Below are 23,395 nucleotides of genomic sequence, written 5' to 3' on the forward strand. Positions count from 1 at the left end.
AAAAAAACAAACCAAAAAAATAAAAATATTCAAATCGGTCAAGCCGTTTTCGAGTCTTAGCGAGGCTAACGGACAGTAATTCATTTTTGTATATAAGATATCTTCTTTTAAAAATGCGCAGGCTCGAAATTGACTTTAGAGCTATGGTCTAGAGGAATTTTTTTCTTAGAATTCTCTGAAGAATCCGAATATGCCAGGAGCAATGTCGAAAAAAATCAATCCATACAAGTTGTTCCGCCCTAATGTATACATACATACGTGCATTCAAACATACATATATACATATATAGGTACTCGTGCCCGCCATGCGTCGCTTTATTTCTTTTTTCCCCTTCCCTATACCATGATTCAATAATAAAAGGTTTGCTCAAAAAGCAGTTTTCTCGCTCCCTCTTGACAAAATCGGCTCCCTTAGCAAAGCATTATGTGTGGGTTCGTGTGTGTGTGCAAAGCTTTTGTAAGGGAGCTAAGGGTCTGATTATGCATACTTGGCATAACTTCGCACAACCATTTGTACCAGTGCACTAAAAATGTATCTTAAGAAAATGTGAAGCAAAATCTAAACTCAACAGATCGCTAAGTTTTTAAAAGTTCTGCTAATTTCTGGGTAATGGAATACATACAAAATACATACAAAGTACATACGAAATTACAGTTTGAAGTTTATGCGAAGTTGTGCGAAGTTATGCGAAGTATGCATAATCAGACCATAAGGGAGTGTCAAAACTCTAATGTCAATAATGAGCAAACCTTTAATTATTGAATCATGTCCCTATACTACCTATATCTTCCTTCCCACTCATGTAACGTTTTCAGTTTTAAAAATTTCACTCCCCATTTTTGCGATTCCGCTGCCTAAGAAGTTTCACTTCAAAAACGGAATAGATTTGAAGTAAAGCGGAGTAGAGGAGTAGATTTCAAATTTTTTCAAAAACTGGAGTAAATGTAATCTGATCTTAGGAAGGTCCAAACACTAGTGTGGAACGAGTTTTTTACTTTTAACGCTAATGACCCACAGATGGCGGGAAAACACAGGGTTGTATCAGACTTTCGACGTGGTTTCGAGTTGTTTAGCTTTTAACCATCTCAGTGAAATGGTTAAGTGCTGTTATTTTTATATGGCGAAACTACGCTAAATCAAGTGGGTTATCAACCGCCATAGCTACGTGGTTAGCTCCGGTGGGGACATGGTATAACGATTAAGTGAAATGGTTAAGTGCTGTCATTTTTATATGGCGAGACCACGATAAATAAAGTGGGTTAACGGTATAAGGCTGCATAAGTTTCATTTTCATCGAACCGGTTCAATTTTCGGCTTCGTGCGTTCACTACGGGAGGATGAAAAAAATTTCGGCGAATTTATTTTCGCTCGATACAAATAACATGTCCGCACTGGAGCTAGCCACGTAGTTATGGCTAGGGTTCGAACGATACTATCGATATTGAGTAAGTATCGATACTGAGGGTATAAAAATGAGTACTTTAATACTCGATACCTTATATGGTGATTTTACTCTATACTTTGCAAAGTCCTCGTAGTATCGAATACTTCTTAAAAAACACACATTTTGAATTTTTTCTTCCATTGGCAACCCAATTTTCTTTGCTTATATGGATTAAGCTGAAATTAGTCAAGAACGTAAACCCACCGGTACGTAAACCCGAGTCAGCCGACACGATCTGTCTTACCAAAGTGCCATGTAAATGAAAACTCAACACCGCAGAATTTTTCTGTAGTTGTAGCCCGTAGCGCAGAAATCTGCGGAATTTAGATTTTTCCGTGTCAGCTGATTTCTCCTTCTTTAGATGGTTGCCACTTCGTCAGTTTTACAGATGGTAAAAAGGTTATAAGTTCCTATTCAAAATATGTTTAAAATATTTGAAATTTACTATTGAATAAGGTTTTTGTTGAAAACTAAGTAGTTTATATTTAGCTAAAATCTATTATAGCACGAAAAACTGTAGTTGAAAGGGTAAGTTTATGAAAAGGCATTGATGAGTGGCAACAGTGTAGTAAGCAACACTGAGGGCTCCAGTAATCGACAAAATTTCTGCGTACACAGACTGCGTTTAAGTATACGTTCTGCGTTCTCGACTAATTTCAGCTTTACTATCATTCAATTTTGTCCATCACTTAAAATAAACTGAAATTGCGTGTAGTCTGTTGCATAACATACACTAAATAAGTTAAAGTTTAATGGCCTAATTTATAAAAAATAAAGTAGGTTTAAAGAGCTTAATAAAATGATATTTTCATACATTTTCCAGTTTGTAAACCTTTTTTTATTTTTTATGAATAAGGCCATAAAACTTTACGCAAAGTTCACGAAAATGCATAATTTTTAGAAACTTTTTGGGTATGCAGTTTTGTAACCTATTCAAATTTACGTGTAGCCTACCACCGTGGAATTTTAATTCAAACTTGCACATTATTATACAAAAATTGAATAGGCTTCAAAAATGCATACCCAGAAAGTTTACAAAAATTTCTTAATAAAATTTGAAATTCGTGAAAGTATATATATATATTGAGTAGTCCAATTGCAAACAGCGTTATGTGATTTTATAATAGTACGCCATAAATTAAAAAAAAAACGTCTACAACAACAAGTAACATCCAAATTGTATATTTCTTTTTATTATCTGAAAATTTGGATAAATAAGAGCCTAATAACATTAAAAATCAAAATCGCAGTGTGGCAGCTTTTGCAAATTTTATATATAGAAATTAAATATAGCGAGTTTTGAAACTGTAAGTTTTATATAGCCAGCTTGTTTAAGCTTTTCGCGTTCTCTCTTCCATGAAGGTTGTTCTGCCTCTTTTTTAAGACGTCTTCCACTAGGCACCGAAACTACCACGTTTTCTTGCAGTTTTCTAAGTTCATCAGAAGATGGAGACTTTTGAACTTGTATAAATACGTACAATAAATATTATACCGACTTTTGAAAGTGTATATATACATACAGTAAGTATTATAGCGACTTTTGCTAGAGTAGCTAACATTTGATGTTATTTTTTTTTAGAATATATAAGGATTTTGCACTGTATTATTAGTGGACATGAAACTACTTTAAATACTGGTACGTTAACCACCAAAAAATAAAAATCGAAAAAAATTTACATAGCGCACTTTGCAATTGGACTACTCATATGTATGTATGTATGTACATTTAACGTTAAAATTACTTCTAACGTGAACGTAAGTTCTACAATGAAATAAAAATCAAATATTTGCAATTTCTATTGTTTCAATTTCAGGAAACAACTAGATATGCGATTAAAGAATAAAATAATTTTAGTATCCCAAAAACGTATTTTAATGAGTCCGATACTGAGTAGTATCGATACTTTTTTCCTGATACTTTTAGAGTATCGATACTATGAGCTCTATGCCAGAATGAGTACTCAGTATCGATACCAAAGTCTGAAATTTCGAACCCTAGTTATGGCTGTTGATAACCCACTTGATTTAGCGTAGTTTCGCCATATAAAAATAACAGCACTTAACCATTTCACTGAGATGGTTAAAAGCTAAACAACTCGACACCACGACGAAAGTCTGATACAACCCTGTGTTTTAACGCCATCTGTGGGTCATTATCAGAGGTGGGCACTCCACAAACAAGCGATCGCTAAAAGTGAGAATGTGTTAGTGTGCCTAATTCCCCAGTAGAAATCGGTTGTATGCATTCATGAAGAATGCTTGCTATATGAGTGAATAAGTTTGAACAATTTAAGCGTAGTCATGAATTTCCATGAATAAACTCAAATACTAGCGAATTGCAAGCGAATGTACGTTGTCGTTGTTTTAAGTACATTTCTTAATAAATTTGAAGTGGAATTTTTATAAGATTTCCAGTCGTGTACAAAAATTTTAGTGAAAGGACGTGTTGTGCGATATTATTTTCAGCACAAACGGGCTTTTACAAGATATGCATTTGCATATGTAAGTGGTATTTTTTTGTATGTCCCCATATATTAAAATGTATCAGAGAAGTAGCATTTACATATGGGGATAAATATCTTGTCAGAATGCTTTAATACTGTTCCATTAATGCATTTTTGTTGAAACATTAATACAGCCATATGCATACAGCAGTAGTACAAGTGTATGGTTAGAGTACGCATACGCTCTGAGAAACCACGCGTGTTAAATGGAAATGAAGGTTCATTTATACTGGCATGTATACACAGCAGCAAGCTCATGCCACCAACAGCGATGTCGTATGCGTATGCTTCCGCGTTCTCATCGTTACGCTCTTGCTTGTATACAAGAATGATAGAATACAAGGTTGCGCCGATTGCAGCAAGCAAGCAAATGTACAAAAGTCCGCTCCTTTTCCCGTATCCCCGCTTCTTCTGTACAGTTGTCGTTCTGACTTCCATTTTTATTTTGGAGTTTGTTTTGATCCGACACAAGCACGCGCCTGCCTCCGCAAACACCCCCTCTGCCAAGTACTTATTAGATTTCTGTTTCTCTTTTGTTATTCGTTTTTATTTTCAATTTTGCTTTAAACTATGCTACACGCTCGCCTCCGCAAGCATCCCCTCTGCCTGTGCTTATTATATTGCTGTTCCTCTTACCTGTTTCCTTCTTATTTTTTGCGTTGAACTATGGTAAATTTGCCGAAGTGTGGTGACACGGAAAAATTTTTGGTATGGTGGCAGCCGACGAGTGGTATATTTGGCCGACTGCACCCCAAAATTTCTGGCAGCAATTAGTTCACACAGAAAATGCGCCTTCTCATTTAAGCTTAGTATCCAGCTCTTAAGAAAAGCAAAAACTCCATATAAAATGACGTACAAGAAATGGCTAAGAAATTTTCTTGAGTCAAATTTCCTTAAGGCAGTACGCAGTTCTTCAGAAATTTAGTACGCTTTCTACTACGGTTTTCTAAAGTTTTTTGTGAAAAAAGAGCACAAGGCAACCCAGGTTTGCAACAGAAATATATGCCCGTTCCATTATTTCTTGAGGAAAGAGTGAGGCAACAGGCTGTGAGGTATAAAAAATGTCAAAATTCCTTGGACACACACGCGAAATAATGGCAATTTTTTCTTGACCGTTTTCTTTACAGCTGGATACTAAGCTTTATAAACGTTCTCTGGTGCAGCGAACAAAGGTGGCGCCGTCAGTGGTACCGCTATTTTAGTTTTGCCGATTTTGACAGTTGTGGTAACTTGTAAATAAACCTTTGTTTACAAATCAGCGAAAGAGAAATTTTAATTATTAGTGAAAAATCAGTTTAAATTGTGTTAATTTTCAATTTGTGAGTGATTTTTGAGTTGAGGACTGCGTAAAAACTAATACAACGAAGTGCTGTGTGTTAAATTGCGACAGCCGTCAAGATGCAAGAAGCGTAGATGCAAGTGTAGCGCTGGGACGAATCGCTGCATTTTGTGTACATAGGGCACGTCAAAGCCGTTGCCGAAATGTTTCTCTATTATTATATTACCAGCATTTCTTCACAATGATTTTGTTTCTGCTCCACGCGGCTTCCATTAGCAAGTTAACTAATCAATCCCGCAGAGTAAACTGCAGCAGCCTTAATTGCAAAGCAATGGAGTTTATAAACGTTCTCTGGTTATAGCGGCGAGTTTTGTCATTGCATGCGAATAGGGCTGTTAGTTTAAACCAGCCAGCTCGGGCGTTTAAAATAAGTTTTAACTACAGCCGTGCCAGTTGCCCTTTGGCTTGTTGACAGTTAACACAGGTTTCAGTGAAAAAATAAAGTTAAGTAAAATATCTCCGATAAAAAGAAAATCACTCACAAAAAATCTATATATATACATATATATAAATGTTGTGTTCCTATGTCACGGTCGTCAAAACTCGAGAACGGCTGAACCGATTTGAACATTTTTTTTGTATTGTTAGGCATAATACCAGAACCAATGATATCGCAAAAATTTGGAGGGTTGCCACCTATTTGAAAATTTTTAAACCCAATTATATTGATAAAATAAATGAGTTATTACAACATGGGTATCAAATTAAAAAGGTTTAAGAAGTATAACTGTAGGAAATATTTGGAGGAGGGTTGCCACCTATTTGAATATTTTAACTCAGTCAAATTGTTAAAATAAATGAAATATTGCATTGTGGGTATCAAACTAAAAAGTTTTAAGAAGGCTTACAGCCGCAAATATTTTCGAGGAGGGTTGCCACCTGTTTGAAAATTTAGCTCGATTTAATTACACTAAATCCGAATTCACCATGCATAGTAGACGGGAAATGCTCTAAACGATATCCTCGAGCATTTGCTTCCAACACGGGAACAGGAGATGATGGATATCCTCTATATAGGAGGCGATCAATTGAAGATGGCGGGAATTCGGCAACTATAAACATGCGAAATGGTGATATTGACGTAGACAACCGCTGGTTGGTTCCATATTCGCCTTTGTTGTCAAAAACATACATACGTAGAATATTGCAACTCAGTCAAATCGATTAAATACATCTGTAAGTATGTGAATAAGGGCAGCGATATCGCAGTTTTTGGTCCAGAAAGCAGTGACAGTATCAGGCTGGAAGATACATAAGCAGCAATGAGGCTGCATGGAGAATTTTTTCATTTCCCATGCATGAACGTAGTCCAGCTGTGGTGCACTTAGCCATCCATTTAGAGAATGGAAAACGTGTTTATTTCACAGATGCAAATGTGCAACAAAGAGGCCTCAATCCCCCTGGTACTACTCTGACTGCTTTCTTCACTTTATATCAGGAAGACGATTTTGCCAGAACACTGATGTACTCAGAAGTGCCCTCTTATTACACGTGGAATGTAACTAAAAAAGCCAGCAGAAGCGGGCAGGCAGTCGACGGTCACCCCAGTATTTTCAGAGAAAATGCGATCGGTAGACTTTATACAGTCCATCCTAATCAGGATGAATGTTTCTTCCTCCGCTTGCTGTTGGTAAATGTGCCTGGACCTACATCTTCCCAGCAATTGAAAATTGTCAACGGCATCACACATGTCACTTTCCGCAGTGCGTGTCAAGCTCTGAATTTATTGGAGAACGACCGACAGTGGGATATATGTATTAATGATGCATGCAACACTGCACATACAAACCAAATTCGAGCATTATTTGCAATTATACTGACCGCTTGCTTCCCTTCGTCTCCAACAGAGTTATGGGAAAGATATCAATCGCACATGGCTGAGGACATTTTGCATAGAGTACGCCTGGAAAATGCCAACATGACCATGCAATTTACAGAAGACATTTACAACGAAACGTTAATAAACATTGAAGACATGTGTTTAGCTATTGCAAATAAAGTTCTCAGTCAGTTGGGAATGCCAGCACCCATAAGAGCTGCGACTGCTTCATTTGATGTTGATTTGCGCCGTGAACAAAGTTATAACACCGGTGATCTCCTGTCATATGTCCAATCAAGCATTCCCAAATTAACGCGTGAATAGAAGAACTCCCACTTGCAATATTTCCAGAGCATCCGAAATGGGGAAAGTAGTACAAAAATGTAAGCTCATTGTTTGGGATGAGTGCACGATGGCACACAAAAAATCGCTTGAAGCTCTTGATCCATCTTTTCGAGATTTGCGTAGAAACGTTCAACTATTCGGTAATACATTGATATTGCTCGCAGGAGATTTTCTGCAAACATTGCCTGTAATATCTCGATTGACACCAGCGGACGAAATCAATGCTTGCCTGAAATATTCAACGTTGTGGCAACATGTACATACATACTACAATACGACATTGGAAACGGAAGAGTGCCAGTCGATGAGAGAATAAGACGAATTCCATTGCCTGACAATTTTTGTAACTTGTAAAATCGAACGAAGAACTGATCGAAAGAGTTTTTCCTAATATTCAAACTAATTACATACATAACTCACGATTGGCTCAGTGAACGAGCTATCCTTGCCGCAAAAAATAAATACGTCTATCAACTTAATAATAGGTTTGTATAGTAACTAATAGTCAGGACTAATTTGTACTGAAACCTGCAAATTTTTACTGGAAAAGTGTATATTAACCCAAAAAACTTGCAAGAGAGCACTGAATCGAGAGCGTAATAGCACGGGAGAACTGCAAATTCTTGATAGTGAAATTTTTACTAGCAGAAATTAGCTAGCAGAAGAGGAAGAAGAATAAATGTCAAAAGCCGCCATTTGTTGAATTGGTTGAACGTAAACAGAAGCAAATTTTTAAAGTTAAAACAAATTAGTTACAAGTAAAATGAGTGGAAATCAAAATATCAATGAAGTTCTCGACTGTGTAAGTTCTTGTGTGTAAAGAAAACTGTTTAAAACTGATTTATAAATTGTGTAATGTTTACAGCAAGAAGGGCCGTCTATTTAGCGGGCCAAACTTTAAGTTGATGCCGGGGGAATATGTTCGTTCAATTTGGATAACGAAATACCAACCGCTGCAGGCATGATAAAAATATAGTAAGGTAGAACCGCTGAGAGTCACTTTAAAATTCTTGACGTTTCCAAACAATTTAATTTTTAAATTTACTCACAAACTCACACACGCGTTTTCATTCTCAATCCCAAGCAAAAACAATTTCGAACAATTTCAATTTTTTATTTTCACTTTTATATGATTTTAAAATGTTGGCAAACTTCAAAAAAAAAATCATGGCCGACAAATTGAGAGAACGGTTCTGGCGAATTGAAAATTTTTTAATCACAAATACAGTGAATACATCACTATTTTGTTTAAGTCATTTAATGTTAATATTTACGAAGGTAGTAGTGTACCTTAGCGGAACCTGCCCAAAACCCATCCAAAAAAGGATCATCAGGAGGGGTATCAATCGACTCGTTTTAACGCCACTAAAAATAATTCGGAATTAAAGCTCTTTAACTCATTCGAAAATTATTTACAAAAAACTTCTACTTTTCGAACGGAGTTGGAGGCAGATGTCGTAGGGGAACAGCTTCCTGCAAATTCTGTAAGTTCCTGAAAATCGTGAAATACCTGGATCCCTGGAGTAGGGCCGGTAAGGGTAATTTTTTAAAGGGAGGCTGAGGGCCCCCAACACGAAGGAGTTGAACGCAATTATTGTGAAGGACACAACCATTTTTTAACATTTTCCAGGGGCTCCGTTGGGGCGGGTGGTATCGTTGGAAACGGTAGTCTATACCCTATCTGAAGGGGGCGGTGGGTGGCCCACGCCCAACCCTGTACACAAAGATCAGCCGTAATGGAAAGTTACCCCGAATTCTGTTCACCAATCTTAATTTTCTAATACAATTTTGTTATTGCGATTATAGATTCACTTAATTCCCTGGACGTCGGAGGTGCACATTTGAGTAGTTTGTGCGCTTTAATGGAATCGTCTAGTGATTCACGTAGCGAATCCGATGATGATGATGATGATGATGATTTTAGTGTTGTGTTAGAGGCGCAGCAATAAATAACAGAAAGTAATCTGCGTTTACTTCAAGCATGTTCCCTGCTTGGAAGGAACAAGCGTAATTGTGTAAAAAACTATTTGAATGTTATAATGCCCTCCTATACGGAAGAAGAGTTTCGTCAACATTATAAAATTTTTAGAGCTTGTACGAAAGCTTGTGCAATAAATTTGCTGAAAGCAATATCTACAAAAGTCTTCGCAACGATAAACGGTATCCGTCCAAGTTGCATGTTGCAGTTTTTTTATGGTTCGCGGGCCATGAAGCATGTAGTTACAGGGACCTCGCCGATCGCTTCGATTTGTGCATTGGGACAGTAGGCCAAATGATTCTCCGTGTAACAATGTTTGTGATGAGTTCTGTAAGTCCCGACAAAATTAAATGGCCTAGCAGGGAGCGAATGTTGGAGTCCAGCAGACACTTCAAGGAGAAATGTGGTTTTTCTAGAGTAATAGGTAACATATACATATGGGCATTCCCATGGTGGCGCACGTGACAGTCGTACGATTTCAATGTGATACAAAAAAGGAATACCATTTGTTTTCTTTAACTTTTTTGGGCCATTGTATAGCACATAATTAGCTCTATATTTAACCGAAAAATGAAATCAATCGAACTGCTTGGTCCTGAAATATAAGCATTTAAAGAGAGTGACAAAAAATGGAAGTTGATTTTTTCTTTTCTTACAAAATTGCAAAACTCTGCGAATTGTGGATGGCTATTTTCATGAAACTTATTTTAATATGATTTGGAGCAATTCTAGTTGTTTTTAGAGTTTTTTGAATTAATGCAAATTGTTTCAATTCTCTTTTACAACTCCAAGTGTGAAACGTGACGTGACGTGGCGTCACGTGACATAAATTTCCATCGTTATATTTTTGTTAATATTGCTTTTAAATGAATTTTCAACGCAAATAAAACATGTATTTTATGTAGAATATACTTTATATTTTGACTTCAGCGCCAATTCAGGGTCAAATTATTAGAAATCTATGATTTATTATGTTTCAACCACATACGCCAAATTCGAACCAAATCGGACCATAAATACGGTTTTTCGAAATATCTCGACCTTGGCACCAATTAGGAAGACCATTTTTTGCAAACTTGATTCTACTTGCATAGCCAGTATATATTTTAAAAAGCAGACAAATCGGCCCGTAAATACGTTAGATATAAAACTTTTATTTTTTTTTGTCGTGGTGGACCTTCCGCTGGAAACACCCATATATGCATTTAGACTTTCATATCTTAGTGGTACTTGCTTCCGTGAAGCACCGCAAAAAACCTTTAACGTGAAGCTTAGCCGGGCTGAGTAGCTATTGAGCATACATTTGGCATTCTGAAGCAACGTTTCAGGCAGTTAATTTACTGCAAGCTGCTAAGGAGTATAAGAAATCTGTGCCATTTTATACGGGCATGCTGTGTGCTGCATAATATTGCTAATGAAGATGACTTCGAATTTGACATGGAAACAGTTCCAGAGGCTACAGAAGAAGATGTCCCTTTAGCAAAGGTGGCGAGGGGGAATGCCGTACGGGAAAGTATTATGAGGGAACTAGAAAATCAGCAGCTGCAATAACTTTATATTCATTGATTATTTAAGAATTTTATAAAAATCGAAATCTTTTATTATTATTCGACCCTATGCTAAATATCGTCATCGCCATCGTTGACAATTGTCAGCGCATCATGAAATGATGACTGCCGTGTGGTCACTTTTACTGACGATGACGATATTCACCATAGGGCCGATTCCATTATGACCGGTTGGGCATTTCCACTAGTTTTTATACCCGAGCGCACTTGTGCACAAGGGTATTATAACTTTGTTCACATAACGGTTGTTTGTAACAGGCAAAACGAATCGAGATAGATATAGACAAATGTATACATAAATGATCAGAATGAAAAGAGAAATCGATTAAGCGGTGACTGTCTGTCCGTCCGTCTGTGCACACGATAACTCGAGTAAAAATTGAGATATCTTAACGAAACTTCGTACGTGCACTTCTTTTGGGGGTAGGACGGATGGTATTGAAAATGGGTGAAATCGGACAATAACCACGCCTACCTCCCATATAACGGTAATTTTCCGAAATACGAAAACTGCGATATTTTAGTAACTACTGAAGATAATTCACTCAAAATTGACATTTAGAATAACTTTTAGACGAGATATAAGAATATTAAAATTTTTTGAAAAATGGGCGTAGCCACGCCCACTTATAGTTACATGTGTATATTTTGGTAACCGCTGCACCAATTTCTTCCAAACTTGGCACACTTGTTGACCCTGGTACAGCATACCAAATGGCCGAAAATTTTTAAAATCGGTCAATAACCACGCCCACATCCCATATAACGGTAATTTCGAGAAATACGAAATCCTCGATAAATCAGTAAATATTAAAGCTAATTTATTCAAAATTGATGGTTGCAACAATTCTTTATCAGGAAATACGCTTATGATAAAATTTTGGAAAATGGGCGTGGCACCGCCCACTTATGATCACATATATGTATATCGTTAACCGTTTTAGCAATTTGTACCAAACTCGGTATGATTATTGTGCTTGCCACATAAAAGCGAACCGTTGAAAATTATTGAAATCGGACTAAAATTACGGCCGCTTTTCATATAACGGTAAATTTCAGAAATGCTTGAAATTTCAATATTTCGAAATTTAAGGATGCTAGTTTACTTAATATTTATACACCCCCTTATCATGTAGCGGTAGCTTTCGGAAAGGTGGAAAACATATATTTAATACTTGCGCCGGGTATTTAATGTTCGGCTCCGCCCGAACTTAGACTTTCTTACTTGTTTTGCATGCATTTAAATAATTCATTTAGAAGATTATACAATCAAACCACTGAATAGAGATAAAATAAGGCATTTGGCATATTAATTAATGGGTCGATTATAGATGGCAACGCAACCTCAGTTGGGTAACGCCACTTAAATGAAAACGTTTATTATCAACAGCAACTATAGTTAAGTTTGAAGAACCAGCAACTGAGACTTGAGTGTAATTGAGCTGAAGAAACAGTTGAAAAAGAAATAAATTATATCAATCAAAAGTTCCGCGGCAACCGCAATAATGCAGTTGCCAGTATAGCAACTCAGTTGCCAGCTTTCAGTAGCCAATTTCCGTCTGTAATACCAATTCAGCCACTAGCCACCAAACTGAAGTTCGGTTGCCATCCGTAATCGACTCATAAATTATGCTTCTTATAATAAGCGCAATGTACACATTGGCTGCGTTTCTTTATACATTCCGGATAATCCCATTTCACAGCCGGAATAAACAGAATGCGTTTGAAATATACGTCAACATATCATCAGGAACGTTCTAAAGAATAAATAAACAAAAAAGTTTATTCCAAACATTCAGAATGAATAAAGAAATGCAGCCATTGTAAACCAGATAGAATCGAAGTTGGAATTGTATGATGTCTGGGACACAAAAACCTTTCACTCTTGATACTCGAACCAACCATTGGAATTCAGATCGATTAGAAGACCTAATGAGTCAATTTTAATTATTTATTTGTTATAGTATTACGATACAGATAATATTTATAATACAAAGTGTTTATGTTACAAATTCCCTTACAAGTATGTAAAGCTATCAACTCATTTATAAAAAAAAGTATATTTATACATACATTTGAAACTTAACTTTATTATACTGAAATTGAATACGCTAGAAATCTACATACCCGAAAATTTTCTGAGAATTCTGAATAAAAAGTTTAAAATTTTGATAAAATTTTTTTTAAATTTAATTAATTGTTGCGAACTTTGTGCAAGTTTTGAAACTTCTGTTTATGTGGTTCAGAGTGACCATGGGCTTGTGAAAAATTGTAGCGGAGAAGAGAATTTTAAAAGTTGCCATTGCATACAAATTTTCTCTTTGTCGCTTTCTTTGTAAATGTTAGGAAAAAAAGAAACTTCAGTTAAACATCTTTTTAAATATGTTAAAAAATGTAAACTTTTGTGACTAGTGGGAAAAGTTGCAAATAGAGGGCTTATATGCAGACCTTTTGTGAAAATCGCTTATAGCAGGTTGGAATATAAGCCTCGATATATCCATATGAATTCACATTGTAATTTTTACTTCGTTTAAAGGAAAAATTTGTATTAATAGGGTATTCAATTTATGTGATAAACTGCTGATAAACGTGATAAAATGGTTAATCTGTATCGTTGGTCGGCAGTTTATTACTTTTGGTGAATGCCTATAACTTCAAGTACGTATCGATGGCTAAGTGGAAGATCGACCTATTTCGGCAGCCAGTTCGAAAACGCCCTATCTCAGAAAACTTTTCAAGAACGCCCTACTTCAGAATTTTTTAATAGCCTCTATTAATCGGTGTGATCCCCTAGTTTTGCCGGAAGATGCATACCATCCTGCTCTTGAGTTAAGCTACGAAATCATAAATGAAATACATAATAATAAGTCAAGTTCAAGTACTAGATATGTTTTTGCGAAAGCAAATTTCAGGAAAATTAACAAAGAACTTTCAAAGTTATCTTGGCCAATATATAGAGATGACGTGGAGCGTAGCGTTGAGCACTTTAATGATACTGTTTTCAATTTGTTTCGAAAGTATGTGCCAATACGTAATATTGTTCATGAAGAACCAATACAATTATGGTTCACTAAAGAGCTTAAAAAATTGAAAAATAAAAAGTCGCACTCTTTTAAACTGTATAAAAGAACGGGCTTACACAGTGATTACCTAAGGTACTCAGTTTTGCGGCATAGCTACTTTGCATTAAATAAGAAATGTTATAATTCATATTTATGTAAAATTAAGAAGAATTTAATTAACAATCCTAAATCATTTTATAGTTTCGTAAATTCAAAGCGTAAGGCACATGGTTTTCCGTCCGCTATGCATTATCGCAACACTGTATCTAGCGACAGCCAACTCATTGCCAACATGTTTGCTCGGTTCTTTAGGTCCAATTATTCTGTAGACTTCCCTATAAGTGGAGACTATCCGTACGAGCTTTGTCCAATCAACTCTGCTTATATTCCAGTAATATCTTCCGATGAAGTTTTACACTCTTTAAAAACCTTAAAAGCGTCATTTAGGCCTGGACCTGATCATATTCCGACCTGTTTTCTTAAAAACTGCGCTGAGAACATCTGCGAGCCTTTAACAACTCTATTCAATTTGTCACTTAAACATGGCGTTTTTCCGTCAGCCTGGAAGGAGTCTTTCATAATACCACTTCACAAAAACGGCAGCAGGTCGTCTATAGAAAACTATCGAGGCATAGCGAAACTCTCCGCTATCCCCAAATTATTCGAAGCAATTATTGTTAACCAGCTGACATATTCTATATCTTCTTCAATTACACAATCTCAACACGGGTTTTCTAAAGGAAAATCTACTATGACTAATTTATTGGAGTTTACAACTCATGTCTCAAACGGTTTTAGAGAAAATGCTCATACCGACGTAATTTACACCGATTTCAGTAAAGGTTTTGACAAAGTATGTCACTCGTTACTCATCCGTAAACTCGACCTAATCGGCTTTCAGCCCAGTCTCCTTCAATGGATCTCATCTTACCTCTCTGATAGAACACAAAGAGTTATTGTTAATAATTGTTCTTCCAACATCATTAAAGTTTCTTCAGGAGTTCCTCAGGGAAGCCACCTTGGTCCGATTCTGTTCCTGATATTCATTAATGATATTTCTTCTATAATAAAACATTCAAAAATTTTAATGTATGCCGATGATGTGAAACTTTTTTAAAACATTGTTCTCTATCGAAGAAAGGTCTTTGTTACAAGCGGATCTGAACAACGTGGTTAGTTGGTGTAATACAAACTATATGCCACTAAACCTTCAAAAATGTAAAGTTATGTGTTTCTCTCGGAGGGCTGTTCAACCAGCTGTTTATTCAATATCAAATTATAATCTGGAGCAGGTATCCAATTTTGTCGATCTTGGTATCACAATGGATTCCAAACTCAATTTCAACCATCATATTAATGTTACAGTCAATAAAGCCAAAGGCGTTTTTGCATTTGTAAGGCGATGGTCAAAAGAGTTCAAAGATCCTTATGTTACAAAAGCTCTTTTTACCAGTTTAGTTAGACCTATACTAGAATACGGATCTATTGTTTGGAATCCCCGCTACCAAGTTCATTCAGAAAGGATTGAATCAATTCAAAAACAATTCTTGCTTTTTGCATTGCGTAATTTTAACTGGGATTCAGATTACAATCTCCCCCCTTACACAAGTCGTCTAAAGCTCATAAATTTGCCTACACTCGCAAGTCGTAGAGAAATGCTGGGTATAATATTTATCGTAAAATTAATGACAGGCTTGATTAATAGCCCGGCCCTCCTGGCTGAGGTAAATTTTAATGTTCCTTCTCGAATGTCAAGACACTTTCGACCTCTATTTTTAAAGCCATGCAAAACTAATTTTGAACTAAACGAATCATTCCGTGGTTTATGTCAAGATTTTAACTGTCATTCCAGCACGTTTGACGTATCGGACTCGATTTTTACTATAAAGAAAACTATTATTTCCACTCTCAATAATTGAAATACTATCTTTAGCATATCCAATCAGCTGATGAATTTGATTCTGTAGCTGAATAGTTTTAGATCTCGACACTTAACAAACTCCTGTTTCCACTACTCGGCACGAAAAAACTTAAAAAAAAAAAAGTTGGGCGGGAATGGAGGGTAAAAAGCCGTTGGGATTATTAAATTAAATATCCTGGGATAACAATCCTTTAAAAAAATTTGAAATCCTTATTTTAGGATATTACAGTCCTTTTCAAAAAAATCCCTAATTTCACTAGTCTATCCATTTGTTCGTGTGTACAATTTATTATCGCACGGTGTTATCAGTCTTCTAATTTTTACAATGGGAAAAAATCGCCTATATCTAAACACGTTTTAATACGAATAAGTACAATAACTATTCATTATATGAATGTTTTAAACATATATAAAAACATCAATCATATAATGAATAGTTTTTGTACTTTTCAAATGTTTTATTTGCAACATAATGCCACTTATCGTATTAAAACGTGTTTGGATATAGACAATTTTTAAACAAGGTTTTAAGCACTTTTAAAAAACAAGAGTTTTAAACATTGCCAACCCTTACCATGGTACAAGTACTTAAAGGTAAAATCGTTCGCGAAATGAAATTAATTGTGTTTGGCAATTACAGTTTCCAAAATTTCCATTTTACGCTTTTTTCGTGCTTCTTCCCTAATAAATCTCTCTTCTTGATTTTGTTGCCGTTGCTTTGCTCTCTCTTCTCGTTGTTGAAGAATCCCAGTGTTTTGCTCTGAAAAGCTTTAGAGGACTCGACAATATCCTCAATTTTTTCTATTATTTCCTTTTGGAAGTTTCGCTTTCGACCTCTGGGTTTTTCTGCAAATAATCAAGAAATTGTTTTCGATTAGCTAAGAGAGCTCCAAAATAAAAATAACATTAAAAGTTCTCGAAAATTTTGCAATAATTTCAGCTAGTTCAAACTTGCTATGCTAAAATGGGGCTACAAAAGTTGCACACTGACATTTTTCTAAAATTTGTGATTAAAAATGTGTGTTCATGGGCCTTATGAATAAAAACTTAGCAATTGCTTTATCTTAAAATTTCTTACCTTTTACTAGATTTCTTTAAATAAGTTTAAGTAAAAGGTTAAAAATTTTAAGATAAAGCAATTGCTTAATTTTTATCCATAAGAACCCATATTTACTTCGCCACTGGTTTATGTAGTTACCAAGTAAACTTTCGTCGGTTGTGGTGGTTGATGTGCTATTCAAATCTTCTGATTGAATACCATTAACGCCAGCAGATTCTTCTTCACACAATCGAAATTCTGGGTTGATTCCCTTTCTTTCTGAAAGTAAATCGTCTAATTCCCTATTATATGATGGTAAAACTCGTATTAGAAATTAAAAAAGAATTTACTAAAAATAACTTACTCTTGAAAAGGAATTGTCTCTCTATTTCGTCCAGTTTTGGAATTATAGAGCCTATTATTTTTATAAGCTCTTTCCAGTGTGTAGTACTTTGATTCTACCTGCTGGGCGGTAAACATATATCCTTGGGAACACAACTTCTCCGAAATGGAAATCCACATTTTTTTCTTATTTTTTAGTTTTGTATTTGGCTACTTGGGGCCGAAGTTCCTTAACTAGTGATATGAGGAGCTTGACTGGTGCATTTAACCATTCATTTTTATTTGCTTTTGTTAAATGGTTTAATCCCTGCCAATAAAATATAAAACCACTTTAACAATAGTTGTTAGTAGCCGATTTAATCACAAATAACTGTAAAGAGTTACAATTTATTGTGATATTGAAAGCTTTTCCATGTAAAAATTTGCAAGCTCCATTTGAAATTAGAAGCTACTGTTTGTTAATGAACAGCCAATTATTACAGAGGAAAGGTGGCGTCAAATATATATGCCAGTTGCACTAGATCATGTATACAAAACTGAAACCTTTTTGCGGCTGACTGTCCACTCAAGTGTGCGTGCGAGTGACGGATTGCTCCGGCCGACTGAGCAGTCTAGTGGGCGTAGGCTCAATAAGATTATCTAATAACCACTTACTTCTTGTACTTCAACAGTACTGCCACCGCCTATAAAATATTCATCACATCTAACACTCTGTCAAACAAAAAAAAGAAACAAAAAATTGTTATTAGTATGAAGTTATGTATGTAAAGAAAGCCCACTTACGTCCCTGTGGGGAAAATCTCTAGTTCTGAACTGGTGCGCCTGTAGTACGTTTAGACCCAGCACTGGTTCGCGATAAATCTCTTTTGCATACAAACAACTGGCGAATTTAACATGGCGATGTCCTAGGAAGTGTCAATTGCCCCCCGCTGCATCCCTTTTTCGATAGTTCCGAACTAGTTCTAAATTCTATAGTTCCGAACCAGTTTTAAAATCGCCAGACGAAAGAAAAAGTATCATGATTTTTAAATCTTTCGGTTCTTCTATTTTCAAAGAAACGTTTTTTCGATTTGAAATTATATTTGTTTGAATGATTGTAAGAAATGTACGTTTACATACCTTTGGCTGTAGCTGACTTTGCAGAGGTGCTCGCTGTTATTGGTTAGATTCCAGACGGCCCCAAGATGTTAATATGTTAACACAAAGTTTTGTTTTCTATTACCAAACTATGAAATAGCATCTGCGAAGTGCAGAATGAAAGTGCATTTGAACGAAAAAGCCACCAAACACATATCTATGTAAAGTAAACAAGCCCCCCGCTGCATCCCTTTTTCGATAGTTTCGAACTAGTTCTAAATTCGACAGATAAGATCTAGTTCGTTCTGCGTCCCTTTTTCTATAATTCCGAACCAGTTCTAAATTCGTCACTTTAGATATAGATTTCTAATGAAAAACGAGAAATAAAATATTTTTTTTTATGAGTCCCACATTTCGCTGATTTTGAACTGGTGGGGATCAACTTACTATCGGACTGGTTCGTTTTTGGCGATAAAGTTCTTGTACGGAACTAGAAATTTTATGCACCAGTCCGCGGTTTCCCTGCAGGGGTTTGATCCATCACCACTGCAACCGCTTCCAAACACTTCATAGGATTGAATACCCTGGCAAATGTAATAAAAACAGAAAATTTTTAGTAATGTGAAGCTATGTATGTAGGTGTAGGTATAGACGGTGTGCGACGTCTTCAAAAGTCACAACTCAAAATTCGGCATTTTTGAAATTATGCGCTAAAAATGTACACAGAGCTTTTATTTGCCTCTCAGCAAAAACTGGAGCATATTTTTGTTATAATTTGTTAAAAAAAAACCGAAGTTAAACTCGCCCTTGCATATATGATTAGCATGTGCTACGAAATAGTTTTTCGCATTTTCTGATGAACGTATTATTTTGAGTTGTGACTCTTTTGAAGACGGTGTGCGATATGTAAATATATGTATAAAGAAAATCCACTTACTTTTGCTCCAACACCACTGCCCCGCTTCCAAGACATCTAGAGGATTTAACACTCTGTAAAATGTAAAAATAAAACCATTGTTACTAATATGAAATAATGTGTGCACAGCTAATAATATAATAATATAATAATAATATATATAATATATAATAAATATTATCAATGTGAAAGTTTGTATGTTTGGACGTTTGGGAAATCATCACGCGGAAACGACAGCACGGATTTGCATGAAATTTTGTACGCAGATAGCTTATGGGCCAGATTGGTTAATAGGCTATTTTTTTAAGAGTTGCCACCTGTTAAAAAAGTTTCATTTATTTAATATGCGGGAACGACTGAATGGATTTGTATGAAAATTTGCACACAGATAGCTTATGACCCAGATTGGAAAATAGGCTACTTTTCTTAAGGGTTGCCACCTATTAAAAAAGTTTAATTAAATTAATACGCGGAAACGACTAAACGGATTTGCATGAAATTTTGCACATAGACAGCTTATGACCTAGGTTAGAAAGTAGGCTACCTTTTTTTAAGAGTTGCCACCTGTTAGAAATGTTTAATTAAATTAATACGCGGAAATGAGTGAACTGATTTGCATGGAAGTTCTCACACAGATAGCTTATGAGCTAGGTTGAAAATAGGCTACTTTTTAAGAGTTACCACCTGCAAAAAAATTTTAATTAAATTAATACGCGGAAAAGACTGAACGGATTTGCATCAAATTTTGCAAGCAGATAGTTTATGACCTACAGTGGAAAATAGGCAAATTTTTGGAAGAGTTGCCACCTGTTAAAAAAGTTTTAATTTAATTAATACGCGGAAACGACTGAACAGATTTGCATGACATCTCGCACAGAGATAGCTTATGACCTATGTTGGAAAATAGGCTAATATTTTAAGAGTTATCACGTATTAGGAAACTTTAATTAAATTAATACGTGGAAATGACTGAACTGATTTGCATGCAGATAGCTTATGACCTAGACTGGAAAATAGGTTTTTTTTTGAAGAATTGCCACCTGTTTGAAAATTAAATTTTGCTCAAAGATGGTTTATGACCTGGATTGAAAAATAGACGGCTTCCTTAACCGGTTTTCCGATCAGAACGAAATTTAGTACACTTACTACGGATTTCGGAAGGATGGTCTTAGACTGAAAGTAAGTCCGATAACTCAAGGCCCCTCCCATACAAATTGGAATTTTCATATTACATCATATCTCTGGAAGTATTTGTGGGAGAGAACTGAAACTTGGTATAGTGATATGTATGTGAAATCAATGTTGGCATTAATCGATTGATGTTTTAATTAGTTAGTTAATTCGATTAAATTCAATCTGATTACAGTTAATCATGATTAATTTTAATCCGACTAAACAGTTAACCGTAACCGCGATTAAAAAATTAATTTTTAATCATTAACTCTTAATTTGATCAAGTAGGTTTGGTGATTAATTAAGTTATGCTGGAATTTTCCTGTGCACACAAAGCAAGTTAATCCAGTATGGTATGGCTAAGTCGGGTTTCCTCATCAATCTAAGCAATTTGGTGTGCATTTTCATTAAGATATATGTAGATATACCAACAAACGTTTTACAAACTAGGTTTGTAAAAGTTCCCAGTTTATGTATTACTAATAACAATAATAATTATTTTTTTATATTACGTGCTTTTTATAAGCGTAAAACACAAAATGATTACTATAACTGGTGTTTGGTTTCAAGCTCGGACAAACTAGACAAATTAATCAGATTTTATTTTTAATTGGAATAACGATTAATGTTTTAAATTAATTAAACGTAATCGCAGCCAGCGATTAACGATTAAAAAAATGTTATCATTAATCGTACAGTTGATTACGACTAATTAATTTTAATCGTCAAACGCGATTAACATTTTAATCGTTAATTTTTAATCGTTAATCAGATTAACAGTTCGCCAACACTGTGTGAAATCATGTTCATATTCACGGAGAAAAATGGAGGTTTTTGGAAAAGAGGCGTAGCACCTCCCATACTGACTGAAAGTTTCATATTGCATATCTCTTCAAATGTTTGGGGTAACGCACTCAAGCTTGGTATGGAAATACATTTGTATGCATGTGTGTATGTGAAACTAATACCATACTCATGGAGAAAAATGAGAGTTATTGGAAAAGGTGGTGTGGCAACTCCCATGCAAATTGATTTTTCCATGCTGCATATCTCTGGAGGTGTTTATTGCAGAGGACTGGAACTTGGCACCGAGATGTGTATACAAAATTAATTCCATACTCATAGAGAAGAATTTGTGTTATTCGAAAAGGGGACATGGTTCCTGCCGTACAAATTTACTGTTTTATACTGCTTATCTCTAGAGGTGTTCATGGTAGAGTACTGGGACTTGGTACTGGGGTATGTAAAATCAATTCTAAATTCATGGAGGAAGATTAGGGTTATAAGAAAAAGGGGCGTGGCACTTCCAGTACAAATTTACTTTTTCTTGCCACATATCCCTGGAAGTGTTTGTGGAAGACAGAATAAATTTCATTAAATGGAAAACGGAGAGCCGGGTTCGACCTTATAATTTAAAGCTCTCTTGAGGCATTTGCTACAGTAATAAGAAGTGGTATTTTATCAAGGCCAGGTTACTAAATTTGAGTTGGAAATATTAGAACTCGCCGTGGCACCTCCAAGAAGGTTTCACGTTCACGCGTCGTATACCTGGAAACCTTTTAAGGTAAACTTAGAGGGAGGAGAGAGGAGATTTTATAATTTGAAACCCGCGGGTATAAGCTAGTATATACATATATAAAGAAAAAACACTTACTTTTGCTCCAACTCCACTGCCACCGCTTCCAAGAAATCTAGAGGATTTAACACTCTGTCAAATGTAAAAGAACAAACAATTATTATTAATATGAAGTTAAGTATATACATATCTGCGTTCGTATGGAATAGTAGCTTATGTCCAAAGGCTGACTTTCCCTTTATTCTTTAAATCATAAGGAATCTTTTAATGAGACTTAATAAGAATATTGACTTCCAATAATAGGAACTATATCTTTCACGTTTATTTGGCAAGAGTTCTTCAACGGTTCGATGCCCGTGAGTCATTCGCAATCGTATGCTGTGAATGCTGCATTATACTAAAGCCAGCATTTCGACATAAGCTGCTATTCCATACGAATACAGATATGTATGTTAAGAAAGCCCACTTACTTTTGCTTCATCACCACCGCAACCCCTTCCAAACAATTCATAGGATTCAATACTCTGTGAAATGTAATAAACACAAGACATTTTTAGTAATATGAATTTATGTGCTTAAGTACATACGTAAAGAAAGCCCACTTACATTTGATCCATCTCCACTGCAACCGCTTCCAAACAATTCACAGGATTTGTGGATACGTTTGGCCCATCACCACTGCCACCGCTTGCAAGTACTCTAGAGGATTTAACACTCTGTTAAAAATAAAAAAAAAAACTGTTACTAATATGAAATTTTGCATTGTACATGTATACATATATAAAGAAAACCCACTTACTTTTGCTCCAACACCACCGCAACCGCTTCCAAACAATTCATACGATTCAATACTCTATCCGAATGGAATATAAACAGGCAATTTTTGTTAATATGAAGCTATGTATCTACATATGTAATCCACTTACTTTTGCTGCAACGTGACTGCCGCTGCGTCCAAGAAAACCAACTGATTGAAAGCCCTTAATAAGAAATCAAATTTTTAAAAACCCATATTAAAATTTGTGAAAACCTTACTTCGTCAAAGGGTTCTTCCAGAAAGAGTTGGGCGAGTACCTGCTGTTGATATTCAGCATCTAAATACATGATACGAAAATTATAAGTGAACATTAAGTACATTAATTTAATGTTTATACTTACTGGTTTCTATACTTTTTATTGTCCCCGGTGAGCATTTCACCTCCAGCGTAATCTTTCCCATTTTTAGCCAAATTCTTTAAAATGCACGCGTTCGGTTTGCAAATATGTATGTATAACACTGTGCACAAAAATT

At 35.6% G+C, this 23,395-nt stretch overlaps 1 protein-coding gene and 1 long non-coding RNA gene across 4 annotated transcripts in view; both read right to left on the bottom strand.

The window, feature by feature from the left end:
• Positions 1-23,395, bottom strand: part of LOC118735345 — a 27,953-nt gene that overhangs the window by 3,749 nt on the left and 809 nt on the right. The window lies entirely within an intron of this gene.
• LOC118735343 lies at positions 16,430-18,043 on the bottom strand. 2 transcript variants are annotated; one of them, XM_036465043.1, is made up of 4 exons: positions 18,017-18,043; positions 17,385-17,669; positions 17,180-17,322; positions 16,430-16,827 (listed from the first exon to the last, which is right to left on the bottom strand). In XM_036465043.1, exons 2-4 carry the CDS (start codon positions 17,540-17,542, stop codon positions 16,616-16,618), a joined length of 513 nt encoding a protein of 170 aa, XP_036320936.1. In that variant the 5' UTR covers positions 17,543-17,669; positions 18,017-18,043; the 3' UTR covers positions 16,430-16,615. The 2 variants fall into 2 exon arrangements, with proteins under 2 accessions (XP_036320936.1, XP_036320935.1); XM_036465042.1 differs by lacking the exon at positions 18,017-18,043 and having other exon boundaries at positions 17,385-17,710.

The sequence above is a fragment of the Rhagoletis pomonella genome, unplaced genomic scaffold (genome assembly GCF_013731165.1).
Source record: "Rhagoletis pomonella isolate Grant_MI unplaced genomic scaffold, Rhpom_1.0 Rhpom_scaffold_00003, whole genome shotgun sequence".
NCBI classification, from domain to species: Eukaryota; Metazoa; Arthropoda; class Insecta; order Diptera; family Tephritidae; genus Rhagoletis; species Rhagoletis pomonella.

Coding starts and splice junctions, on each gene's coding strand:
- LOC118735343 (XM_036465043.1), bottom strand. CDS start 17,542: ATGTGGATTTCCATTTCGGAGAAGTTGTGTTCCCAAGGATATATGTTT. Junction 17,323..17,384: donor GAGACAATTCCTTTTCAAGA/GTAAGTTATTTT, acceptor ATCATATAATAG/GGAATTAGACGATTTACTTT. Junction 16,828..17,179: donor AACCGACGAAAGTTTACTTG/GTAACTACATAA, acceptor GATTATTTGCAG/AAAAACCCAGAGGTCGAAAG.